The sequence below is a fragment of the Macrotis lagotis genome, chromosome 3, assembly GCF_037893015.1.
Source record: "Macrotis lagotis isolate mMagLag1 chromosome 3, bilby.v1.9.chrom.fasta, whole genome shotgun sequence".
NCBI classification, from domain to species: domain Eukaryota; kingdom Metazoa; phylum Chordata; class Mammalia; order Peramelemorphia; family Peramelidae; genus Macrotis; species Macrotis lagotis.
In genome coordinates, this window is record NC_133660.1 from 229,402,451 (window position 1) to 229,416,105 (window position 13,655).

General features: G+C 40.6%; 1 protein-coding gene across 1 annotated transcript in view; it reads left to right on the plus strand.

Moving 5' to 3' along the window:
• Positions 1–13,655, plus strand: part of SLC49A3 (solute carrier family 49 member 3) — a 52,686-nt gene that overhangs the window by 21,622 nt on the left and 17,409 nt on the right. Inside the window, exons 4-6 of the mRNA XM_074230111.1 lie at positions 5,170–5,246; positions 6,363–6,500; positions 8,292–8,408. Of these exons, the coding sequence (XP_074086212.1) occupies positions 5,170–5,246; positions 6,363–6,500; positions 8,292–8,408 (332 nt within the window). The remainder of the gene's footprint in view (positions 1–5,169; positions 5,247–6,362; positions 6,501–8,291; positions 8,409–13,655) is intronic.

The following is a 13,655-nucleotide window of genomic DNA, read 5'->3' on the forward strand; positions in this document are numbered from 1 at the left end:
TTCTACTAACTCCCCTTCCCACCTACTCCCCTCAGTGGTGAACAGTCTAGTCTTTTACTATACATTTGTGTTTACAGGACTAATGGAAAAGGAAAAAAAAACCATGGGATAGGAAGGAAAAACATGAGAAGTTTTTTTTTTTCCTTTAAAAGTGATCATAGAGGGGCGGCTAGGTGGCGCAGTGGATAAAGCACCAACCCTGGAGTGAGGAGTACCTGGGTTCAATCCGGTCTCAGACACTTAATAAATACCTAGCTGTGTGGCCTTGGGCAAGCCACTTAACCCCATTTGCCTTGCAAAAACCTAAAAAAAAAAAAGAAATATGTAATTGGGGCGGCTAGGTGGTGTAATGGATAAAGCACTGGCCTTGGAGTCAGGAGTACCTGGGTTCAAATCCGGTCTCAGACACTTAATAATTACCTAGCTGTGTGGCCTTGGGCAAGCCACTTAACCCCATTTGCCTTGCAAAAAAAAAAAAAAACCTAAAAAAATCTAAAAGTGATCATAGTATCTATTCAGATTTTGTAGTTTTTTGTTTGCTTGTTTTCCTCTGGATGTGAAAGGCTTTGTCCATACAGGTCTCCCAGGGTTATCCTAGATCTCTAAACTGTTGAGAGGAGCTGCATCCATCAAGGTGGATCAGCTCACAATGTTGTTGTTAATGTGTACAATGTTCTCTTGGTTCTGCTCCCTTTGCTCAGTGTCAGTTTGTGTAATTCTTTCCATGCTTCTCTAATGTTCAGCTGTTCATGGTTTCTTATAGAACAATGGAACTCCATAACATTCACATACCGTAACTTATTCAGTCATTCCCCAATTGATGGAAATACCCTCAATTTCCAATTCTTTGCAAGTACAAAAAGAGCTGCTATAAATATTTTTGAATATGTGGGATTTTTAAAAAAAATTTCTTTTGGACATAGATCCAGTATTGGCATTGTTGCATCAAAGAGTATGATCAATTTTATTGCTCTTTGGGCATAGTTCCATATTGCACCCCAGAAAGGTTGAATCAGTTCATAACTCCACCAACAGTGCATTAATAAGACACTTAACTTCTTAGCTAACAGTCTGTAAAATATGGTCACTTGGATCAGATCTGTACCTGACCTTAACTTAGAGCATATGAACTTAAAAAAAATTTGATAACAGTATTTCAATATAATTTGTTTTCTTTGTACTCCTATGTGTTTTATTTTATGCATCTAAAAAGATCACTTTGATTTTTTTTTAGGTTTTTGCAATGGGGTTAAGTGGCTTGCCCAAGGCCACACAGCTAGTATTAAGTGTCTGAGGTCGAATTAGAACTCAGATACTCCTGACTCCAGGGCCGGTGCTCTATCCACTGCACCACCTAGCCACCCCCTATCTCTTCTTTGAGGCCAAGTTTGGTTATTATGGTAGTTGTGGAGATTGTTTTCTTGGTTCAATTCACATAAGTCTTTTCAGACTCCCCTGTATTCATTCCTGTACTGCCATTTGTCCATCACGTTGTTATATATTTATTTATAGATTATTTTTATCTGTTTTTATATAATATAATAAATATAAAATATATTATAAATATATTATATTTATCTGTTTTTGAGTCTTATCCTCCTCCTAGACTTTAAACTCTTTGAAGGCTGTTGTTTAGCTAAAGTTCGTATCTTTCCCAGCACTAGAAAGTGCTTAATAGGTAATCTAACATTAGCTTCCTCTGCATCTTGTTCATTATCCTAATGTAGTTGGGGCTTCTTTCCAAAAGCAGACCTGGGGGAGATGCCAGGTTCACTCTCTTTTGGGGACCTCCTACAGACAAAATTCATCCATTTTTACTATTTAATTATTTACAGTTCAGACTCCAGAGCTGACATCTGCTAACCTTACCTTCCACCTTCTGGGAGTGGCCTCCTTTCATAGACCACCACCTGTGTACTAATCATATGTAAGACTGCTTCTAGGTGCGTGCCTCTGGGGGTGCATGTATGTTTGTATGTCTGTGTATGTGTGTGCATGCATACACACAGACACACCACAATAATGTGTAAATGATGCCATGTTATATGTGTATGCCTGTAGGCAGATATAGCTAGACATCACAGGATTTGAATGTTTTATTCTATCTGTGTATAAATATGTACCTGGGCTAGACTTCTGACTCAGGATCTCATTGTGGAGTTCAGATACTCTTGGCTTTAATAACACCATGTTAGTGGATCATAAAGTTCTTGTGGGCCTTGCAATACTAGAAAGGCTTCTTGTAAAACCTGTGTGGAGGATTGTATGTCTGTTCTAAGAAGAACCAGTCTGTCCTAGATAGTTCAGAGAGGCTTAGATGGGCCACGGGCTACTGAATTTGACCCAACCAGCTAGTGGGAAGAAGACCAACAGCAAGAAAATCATGTCTTCTTGTTTTTGACTAAAAAATATGATCCTTCTTGCCTTAAACACATTTATTTTCTTTTAATGGGAAAAAAAGAAGGAAAAATATTAAGTATATATTTGAAAACTGAAAAATTTTATTTTAAGGTGCTTTAGGGGCATCTAGATGACATGGTAAATAGAATGCTGAGACTGGAGTTAAAAAAAAACCTGAATTCATAATTAGCCACAGATCCTTATTTAACTGTGTGATCTTGGGCAAGTCACTTAACTCTGCCTCAATTTCTTCAACTGTAAAATGAGGCTAATAACATCTACCTCTCAGGGTTGCTGAGAATTAAATGAGGTAATATTTGTGAAGAACTTAGTCTGAGGTTTGGCACATGGTAGGAATTTAATTTTAAATGCTTGTTTCCTTCCCTCCTTACAAGGGGAAATGACCAAATTTTTTTTGCAATTTGGAAAGTGGTCTTTTTAGGCAAATACTGTACTGCAGCCTATCCAAGGATAACAAGTAGTTGCTACCACAGTGGATGAGATTATCTGTTTAACTATGTCCTTGCACAATTTTCTGTTTTATTTTTTCCTTTAGGAGGGAACTTTTTACTATTAGACCACTAGATGTTTGGGAGATTAGTCCATCAAATGTTGCAAAAATGATGATGGTTTCTATTTTTCCTTCACATGAGCCAATTAAGAACAATGGGTAAAGTTGAGAGACTGCTTTTGGACTATATATTGGAATTTGGAAATTTATTGATGGTGAATTGAGCTATTAAGAAAAACAGCTTCTTAGGGGGAGCAGAACATTATTTTGCAGAGCAACGGGACAGGGAAGGGCTTGGCAAGGAAATGCCATGGATCTGAAAGGGAGTGTGTTCTTTGCAAGGCTCTGCCTACTCAGAGGATGCTGTGGTGGATGAAGGGCTCTTAACATGCTCAGTAGGTCCATGGGCTCAAAGTAAGGTGAGTGAAAGTTCGCCTGCAGTGCAGGGGAGTAGTCATTCTAGGCACTAGGGATAGTCAGTGCAAAGCCACTGAAATGGAAGATGAAGCCAAGGAAGATTGTGGCTAGTTTGGAAAGGGCTTTAATGGCCAAACAGACGAACTTCTATTTTTATCCTAATGGCAATAAGGAGCTACTGGAATTTATTGAATTGGTGTGACCTGGTTGGCCCTAATCTCCAAATCACTCTTCTGTATCTCCTACAATTGAACACTCAGAACTCAAAGGTTAAAGAAAGAAAAGTCCCTTACTTAGCATGTATGTAGTACAGCTTGGAAGATAAGAACAGAAATAAGCCAAGAAGAGTGCTCGGGGTCTCCCAGTCAGAGTTCTAAAAACTGCTTTTAACTCTTTTTGCATAGCTGAGTCCCACATCCATTCATCTGGAGGCAAAGTTCATCCCACCGCTCCCAGGTCTACCCACAGCTCCCTTGCTTTCCACAGCCCTCACTGCGTTGGGGCTTTTCATCAGTTCCACCAGAATCTTGACCTCCTTCACCTGTGCTTTAGGAAAAATCACTTGGGAAGCTTGAGGAGATTGTATTGGATGGAGAAGGGAAAAATTGAGGCTGGGAGATCAGTCAGTAGATCATTGTAATAATAACTGGTGAGAGTAAGGTTGATGTGGTAATGGAAGTAGAGAGAAAGGGGTCAGGGTGAGACTTTATGGAGGGAGAAACAAGGGTTGCCATTGAAAATGGTTTTGTGGGGTAAAGGAGAGTACAGCGCCAAAGACAGCTCCTAGGGGAAGGTCCTGGGATAATGGAAGCATGGTGGTGTCTTGGACAGAAAGGGGAAATTTGGGGAGAAGAAGAAATTCTCTTTTTGATGTCCGAGTGGGACATATATGGGTTGACACTGAATAAGAAGGTGCTGAGGGCTGGGGCTGAAGAGTGAGGTGAAGGCTGAATAGGTGATAGTTGACAAGTTGGCCTAGAGGAACCAGTTATTTAGGAGTACACATTTCAGCTAGGACTTGTGTGGCAAGGGAACAATATGTCTTGTCTGTATACATATGTGTTATGTATGGTGTATGTAATACGTAACTTTTTATGTCTTAATAGAGCTCATGGATCTGACATGCTTGGAAATGATGAGATAATTCAAATTATATATACTTAGGAGTTGACCCAGGCATCAAACTAGCTACTTTTCAGTCCATTCTTTCTTGACTGGTTTTATTCCTCCTTCAGCATTGCCATCCGGGCTACAGGTCCAGGAAACTGGAGATCTGGTTTAGCTTACCTTGATTTCCCGGATCCCTTAAAATAGACCAATCTATTCAGAGACTTTCAGACTGAGAGCCCCAGGGTCTGGGGTCTTGTTCAGGATTGGATTTTGGGGACTGACACTCATGTCTTGATTCTCTGAGGGCCACAGACAACTTGTTGTAGTTTAAGATTGACCGTCTGTAAGATGGGCACCTTGGCTCTTGGAAAAGCTACTGAGTGAGACATTAAAATATTAGTTTTGCAGGTTTTTGAACATTTGTTTAAATTTTGAACTCCATTCCTCCCTAGTCTGATTTCCCTTAGGGCATGACTTGAGTCTGTCCCTCTCCTAGTCTGAGAGTCTTGAGGGAAGACCTAGGTCAGACCTGGAATGTTGTCTTCCACTAGCACTGCCCAACGTGGTGTGGAAGGCACAGGACCAAACACAAAGGTGGGCTGCATGGGGGGATATGTGGTGGGGAGTTGGCACGGAGTGATGGGATATTTATTTTAGTTTTTTGGGAGGAGTGCATTTGAGGCTCAAACAGAGAATTTAACACCCTCCTCCTGATTTTGTATTTAATCCAGCAAACCCTCTGGGCGTCCTCCTGGCTAATTTGGGGTCTCCTGCGCTTGTGAAAAAAGAGGAAGATATTCCATTAATGGTAAATCACAGCAGCTGAATCATGCCTCTTTCCTTTCACATCTCAATCCCTGGGATGACTTAGATCTAGTCCTAACCTTTCTCCTGTCTAGGACTGGATGTCTCATAGACATCTTAAACTCAAAAGATCCAAAATAGAACTCAATGTTCATCCCACCTCCCCAGTCTTTTCTTCCTCTTAACTTTCCTATTACTGTCCATCCTCCATCCTCCCAGGCAACCAGCCCAGGTTTATCCCTTTGGTACCGTCCTCCACTCCCCCCTCTTTCTCATTCTCCAGATCAAATTTGTTGCCAAGGCCTCTCAATTTTAATTTCATAACATCTCTCTCTTCACTCCCCCTTCTCTCCTCTGACACTGCCATCATTTTGATGCAAGCCATCATCATTTCACCCATGGACTATTGCAATAGCCTGATAGTTTGGCTCTTGGTCACAAGTTTCTTCTCATTCTAGTACATCCTGTACTCAGCTTTCATATTGATCTTCCTGAACCACAGGTCTGATCATGTCCTATCCCTCACTTTCCATTCAATAAATTCCAATGGTTCCTTATTATCTGTAGTATTAAGTTAGAAAATATCGTTTTACTTTCAAAGCTCTTCATAACCTGGACCCTTCCTGTCTTTCTAGTCTTCTTACCCCTAATTCCCTTCATGTATTCCTTTGTTTGGTAACACTGATCTCTTTTCTGTTCCATCTCCCAAGTCTGACCTGTTTCAACTGGCTCTTACCCTTGGATCATTATCTTTCCCCATCTCTGCTTCCTAGCTTTCTTGGCTTCTTTCAATTCTGAGTTAATGTTAAATCTTCCAGGATCCTTTCCCAGTCCTCCATAAATCTTAGGGCCTTCTTTCTGAGATTATTCAGTTTATCTTAGTTATATCTTGTTTAAATATAGTTATTTGTTGTCTCTTCTATTGAGACACTGAGTTCCCATTGAACTCCTTGGGATCAAAGATTGTTTGTTTTTTGTCTTTCATTGTACACTTGGCAGAGTGCTTGGTGAATATTAGGCACCTCATAAAATGTTATTGATCAATGACCATGACTTCTGTCTGTCTGAACTTCTCTCCTTGCATGCACATGTGTTCATTCCTCTGTGTGTCTTTTACCAGCTTGGATTCTACATCATCCCCGCTGGTCTTGCCTGCCTCCTCTCCAGCGCTGGCATTTGGGAAAGCGTCCCTCCAACACCTCCATCTGTGGGAGCTGCCACCTCTACCTCAGAGCCTTTTCTTTCAGGGATGTGGATTGTAAGTGCTTCACAGAGCAGACATATCAGGAGCCTTAGATCTGGAATCCTGGTCATTTCCCCCCTTGGCCTGGGAAACCAGGAATCCATAATTGAGGGAGAATTCTCAGACTCCCAAGTGGCCATCAGCCATACTTACTTCATCCAGGTCAAGTCATGTTGACCCTATTTGGGAGACAGGGGGACCCAAAGGATCAGTCTAGGGTCAAAGAGAAGGGGAGGAAAAGAAGGAGACACAGGTCCAGGCTTTGGCTTAGGGAATTCACATTTGGGAAGGAAGAGGAAAGGAGCTACAGGAGGAAGAACAGATTTGAGCCCTGCCACAGGGGGAACTCATAGTCTATAGAGGAGTATAGGATCCAAGACTGGATTCTGTAGTTCTGAAATAGGAATTCAGGAAAATATCAGTGTGTGCTGGAGCAATCAGAAAAGGCTGCATGGAGAGGGCTTCTTAGAGAGAAAATCCTCCTGCCAATGCCTGCCCAATGGTTCAGCCTTTCCTCTACAGAGCATTCAGCTAGAGCTTGGCAAGTACAGGAATAAATTGGATTGGATTTTGTATCTCTCCTAGGTCAGCCCTGCATTCTTAGAACAGAGTAAAGAGTGTACACTAGTCATCCAAGAGTTGACCTGTGCCTAAGGAGGAAGCCTGACCACACTAATTCTCTTAGTGTACCCTTAGCAAAGTGATACCCAAACTCATTCATCTGTTACATCGAGGGGATTGGGCTATTGGAGAGGTCTTTATGCTTTTTAAAAAAATCCTGGGGGTGGCTAGGTGGCGCAGTAGATAGAGCACCAGTCCTGGAGTCAGGAGTACCTGAGTTCAAATCCGGTTTCAGACACTTAATAAATTACCTAGCCGTGGGGCCTTGGGCAAGCCACTTAACCCCATTGCTTTGCAAAATCCTAAAACAAACAAAACCTGGTGAACCTGCATATTATAACCTACATTCATAAATGAAGGAAATGCTATATATTTCAGAAGTTAATGGAAATTAAGATGGAATTTGTTGTTTCATCCAAGTTTATAGACCTCCTAAAGTCTCCATGGAGCCAGATTAAGAACCTGTGAGAGGTGGCCAAAAATGTTCCAAGGGGCAGGCTGGGGGAATATGTGGTCCCTAATCAGTATTAGACTCTAGTTCCATCTCTCCCTATCCTGTCATCCTTAAGCCAGGATGTAGGTAAGGATTTTGCAACATCACATGTTCTATATGAGAACTATAATATATATTTATATATACACACACATATATAGTAATTATGTGTTTCTCATGTTACATGCCACATACCTGTAATTTTCCTAGTTTTGTTTTGTTTTGTTTTTTAGTTTTTGCAAGGCAATGGGGTTAAGTGGCTTGCCCAAGGCCACACAGCTAGGTAATTATTAAGTGTCTGAGGCTGGATTTGAACTCAGGTACTCCTGACTCCAGGGCCGGTGCTCTATCCACTGCACCACCTAACCACCCTAATTCTCGTAGTATTGCATGTTACATATAATATGTCCAACAAAGTCTATCTTTTGTATGGACTGCATGTATTTGAAAATGCTATTCATACCATGGTGCTTGCATGTGTTATGAATTGTACATAAATCACCAATGGCAAGGGACATGTAAGTCAGGAATAATATCATGGCTGATTTTCAAGTTTGGAGTACCAGGTGAATGGCCCCAGACCATCTCTTGCTCAGCACAGGTGCTGGCCAGGGATATTCCTGGGAGCAGAGTCTTAGGACAGAGTCATCTCTTATTTTAGGCTTCACCTACCTCTTCATCTTTTTCTCCAGCTTCTTCGGAACAAGGCGTATATCATCCTGGCTCTTTGCTTTGGAGGTGGCATTGGTGCCTTCTCAGCCTTTTCTGCCCTGCTGGAGCAGATCCTCTGTGTGAAAGGCTATTCCAATGTGAGTAGGGGATGAGGAGTATGGGAAGGGGTGGGAGGAGGAACATGATGAAGCTGGGTGGGAAATGATGAGGTCCTGAGGGCTCTCCTTAAATGGAGGGGCTGGGAAGGACAACAATCAAAGGGAAGAACCCCAAGGACAAGGGATGCTAAGGAAATCTGAGTTTCAGAGTGGGCTTATTTTTGCAGATAGAATTTCTGGTGGTCATGAAATCCAGGAGAATAGCCAGGTGGGAAACAATGGATCTTAGAACCAGAGGGGACCTCACTCTCTTCAGTTCTCTTAGTGTCCTTATATTTGTTGTTATTATTATGTACAGATATCTTTTATGCCCTTATCACATTGAACCTTAGACTTACTTAGTTTATTCCATTATTAGACTTAATTACTTTATTTATTAAACTGTAAACTACTTGAAGACAGGCTGTCATTTTCCACTTTTTGTATTCTTACCTAGGCTAGGACCTGGGAAACCACTGATGACTTTGTTGTGGGATTGGATTGCTGCTTTTGAATCTCCTCTCCTTTTTCAGATGGGAAAATGGGAACTCAGAGCAATGTGTCAATCAAAAGTCATTACTTAAGCTTATGTGCAAGTATCTGGGGCACAAAAAGAAAAAGCAAAGAGTTCTTTCCTTCAAGGGAAAAAAAATCTAAGGCAGGGAGACAGCATATATAGTCAGAATATACAAGATTAATAGAGATTGAATGGTAGGTAATCTCTGAGGGGAGGGCACTAGCAGATTGGGTTTGGGGAAGTAGAGGTGGGGACCAGGAAAGGCCTGCTCAAGGATGTGATACTTGAACTGACTTTTTAAGAGAGCCAGGGATTCTCAGAGTTGAAGATTAGACACAGAGACAAGAAATGAGAGTGTTGTGTACAAGGCCAGTGCCATTGAATCATAGTATGGGAGGAGAGGAGTAAAACGCCAGATTTGGAGAAGTAGGAAGCAGATGGTGAATGAATGAGAAAATGAGGAAAAAGGATTTTCTATTTGTTCCTGGAGGTAATAGGGAGTCTTGGTGGGCTTGGGAGGATTGACTCATGTTTTAGGAAAATCTAAGTATTGAATAAATGAATGAATTGGAGTGTAGAGACACTTAAGGTTGGGAGACTAGTGGGGAGGCTATTATAATAGTCCATGGAAGATATGATAAAGACCTGCCCCATAGCGGTGGCTGTGAGGTGGAGGTAAGAATATACACGAGAGATGTAGAGAAAGAAATGACAACATATGGCAATTGATTGGATTTGTGGTACGAGCAAGGATGGCAGTGCTCTATAGAAAAAAGAAAATTCAGGGGTGGCTAGGTGGCGTAGTGGATAAAGCACCAACCCTGGAGTCAGGAGTACCTGGGTTCAAATCCAGTCTCAGACATTTAATAATTACCTAGCTGTGTGGCCTTGGGCAAGCCACTTAACCCCATTTGCCTTGCAAAAAGAAAAAGAAAAAGGAAATTCAGAAGAGGTGGGGGTTTTGGAGGAAAGTTAATGAGTTTTGATTTGGACGTGTTGACTAGTGTCCTCTTAGTTAATCCTGCCATCCAATGACTTCTCACTCTCATAGTCCAGTTCTGGCCCCTGCATGGAACTGCCTTGGAAAGTGAGTCCATCTTATATCCTGTGTATCTCTTGAAAAGTCCCTTGGGTTTTGTAGGATTCAATTTTATTTAACAAACATTTAATTAGGACTTTCTATTTGAAAAGTGCTAGAAAATCTGCTTCCAGGAGTTGGCAGTCTTAGTGGGGGTGAGACAAAGGGTATGGGATATGGACCAACTTGACTAATACAAGGAAGGATGTGGAAGGATGCCTAAGAGACCTAGGAAGATAGACTTCAGGTTGCATCTGGGCCACCTGAGACCATGTTCAGACCAGGCTTATGTTCCACTGAATTCAGATTTTATGCAATTCAACAAATATTTATTGACTCTTTCTAAGTACTCAAGACTGTACCATGCCTAGTGAGACTATACTTTGCAGAGAAGGCATCAGCTTATATAGATAAAAGACGTTTCTCATCTGGGGGCTCCCTATACAACCTCTATCTTTCCTTTGTTAACCACAGACTTGCTTGGCTTATAGAAGGCACTTAATAAATCCCAGTTAGCTGATTGATTAATTAATATGAAATATCTGGAAAAGTAGCCTAGAGTCAGATTTTCTGGACAAAGGTAGTTTTCTTTACCCTAAAAGTAAAAGGAAGATTTTTAACAAGGTAGGTGATATGACAATTCTCCTCTCTGAGTTATAAGAAACCAAGGCAACAGAATTAAGTGACGCAGTTACTAAATGTCTGAGGCCAAATTTGAACCCAGGAAGACAAATCTTCTCTCTTTATCCACTATGCCACCTAATTGCCTCAAACAACAAATAATAATACAATTGAATAAAAGGTATAGTCTCTCATGGAAACTAAAATAAAATGACTTGTGAGTACCCCTCATAAATAATGAACTTGATGCAAAAATATTAAATAAAGTAACTACCAGTAGAATATGCAATTTTTTTAAAAAAAAGTGTCCAAGTATTCTTTTTAAATGGATTCCAAGGAATAGTTTAAGACCAAGGAAATAGTATATTCTTCTCAACAAAGACATCATGTTCACATATTAGATGCAAAGAAAGCCTTTGATTGAAAGTCTTTCTTTGGAAGACTCACTTGACTTAAGAAAAAATTAATAGGAACAGTAAGATCTTTTCATTATATGAGAAGTAAATATTTGATAGCACAAGATAACAATATACATAATAGAGAAATTGCCATTAAAGAATTCTTAAACAGGGATTTTCATTCTTTCTACTTCAATTTAACATAGTTTTAGAAATCTTAGCAGTGAAGCATAAAAAAGAAATAAAAGGAATAAATAATCATAATGAAGACATTAAATTTCCTTTATTTGCAAATGACACAATTGTTTATCTCGGAAACCCCAAACAAAAAAAAATTAATGGAGTTAATAAATGTTTTTAATAATGCATTATAAGATAAACTCCCCCTAAATCAACATTTCTGTTGTTTAACATATAGTCAAAAGAGATTTGTAGAAAAAAGAAGAAAATTAAAGAAGAAAATACCTCTTATAACAAAGGCAAAACTATATCAAATACTTGGGCATTATTTTATTAAGGATCGCTTGCTGAGATGGCAATCCTGGGAGTACAAGATGCAACATTTGGGGAGGTTGCTTTTCTTTGCTGCTTCTCCTTGTCCCCTGTCTTTGGAGTGCAAAGGCTCTTCTTTGAATTAGATCATAGCTCAAGAGCTTGAAAGGACCTTGGAGGTCATTTTGTTCAGTTTCCAGCTAGGTGGCACAGTGGATAGAGTGCTGGACCTGAGTTCAAATCCAGACTCAGACTCTTACTAACTGTGTGACCCTAGCCAAGTCATTTAACTTTGCTCGCCTCAATTTCCTCATCTATAAAATGAGCTGGAGAAGGAAATAGCAAACCACTCTAGAAGCTTTGCCAGAAAAACCCCAAATGTGATCACAAAGAGTGAGGTCACAAAGTTGGACGCAATTGAAATGAAGGAACAACAAGCACAACCCACTACTGTCACCACCTAATTTTACAGGGAGGAGAACCATGGGTCTAGGGCATCCACACTTCAGCAATTATAGTAAGTGATGGCATCGACTGTCATGTGTTGGCTTGGTTCTGTCTACTTTACAGTGGTGGATTCTACCTCATTATCACTGTTGACTCCTGGGGCCATTGTTGTTTCTCCTCCCACACTCTGAGATTTACCTGGTCACAGACAATCATATTGACTTGTGCAAGGAGCAGGAATGGCAAGGGGCTGGGCAGGTACACCTGCCAGAACAATTTGCAGAAAGAATTTTCCTGGCTTCTTGGATACCCGTTGATGAGTTGCTCTTATTCTGTCCTAGAAAGTTGGGGAATTGCACCTCTATTTTGATGGTCTGAGGTTTAATCAAATCTCCATCTCCAACTTATACCACTTCCTTGATCCTGGATAAGAGGTTTGCAAAAAGTCCAGGGACATAAAGTATATAATAAACTCAATCTGCAGAAATTGGTGAGATGATTTAAGTGCTCCTGAATAAGATTTGGGGGCCATTAAAGGATGGATTTTTTATGGATATTTTCCTTACCTTACTTCCTTGACTGATATTCCACTTGTCTTGAAAAGCAGCATGATAAAGTAGAAAGAATCCTGAACTTCAGGAGAGATGTGGGTTCAGATCCTGACTCTGGTGTTATTTATTTGGCCATAGGTTTTGCAAACCCTTAAGCAATATGTGGACATCAACTATTGTCACTCTCTGGAGAGGCTGACCAGAGCAGCTTAGGGGTGCTGGTGGGTGTTTTCCCCTGGTTTCTCCCTTTTATGCTTCTTTGCTTCAATAGGCTTTCTATGGGGTCTGGAGAAGTTGAACATGACCTGACCATTCCCTGACCAGAGAGCCATACTCTTTCCCTCAGGATGGATATAAATTGTCACTTCTAGGGTATGGGCATGGGGAAGCAATCAAGGAGAAGGGGAAGGGGATCTGGCAACTTGGGCTGCTAGTTTCTTACTCATTTAGTTTGATTATACTGCTTTCTATCAACCAAAATTTCCCTAGCTCTACCATTGAGAATGAAAAAAACTGTCACAAATATGTATAATTATGAAAACAAATTGTAGCATGGGTCATGCCATTTAATATATATGTATATTTATCTAAATATTACATATTTAACATAAATTTATATATTTTGTTTATATGTACACATACACACAGTAGGCTTCTATATAAAGTTTCTTTTACATAATGCAGATTTATCTTCTCTTATGGGGAAAGGAGGGAGGTGGGCAGGAAGGGGGCAGCCAGGGGAGGGAGGGAATTGTGGGAACCAGAGTGAGAGAAATAAGAGCCAGAGGAACAATATGAGAGCCAGGGCTAGCCAGAACCAAGAGGAAGAAGGGGGACAGGAATACATGGAGGACCAGGGATAGACTGCATGCCCAAAGGTTGATAAGTGGAAAACAGACACAAAGAACAGAAGTCCAGACAGGTAGACTGAGCAGGGATAAAAGTCTCCTCTCTCAGCAAGCCCAGATTACTTTATCAGCCCAATCATGATGTCCTCTCATGTCCATTCTTCTGTTTTCTCTGGAGAGTATCTTTTGGGGAATGCCTTCGGAACCTCAGTTCAGTACTGTACAAGAAAGTTAACATGGGTGTTTTTTTGGGAATGCAGTTTTCTTTCCAAATTCTTTACCTAATTTCAAATTT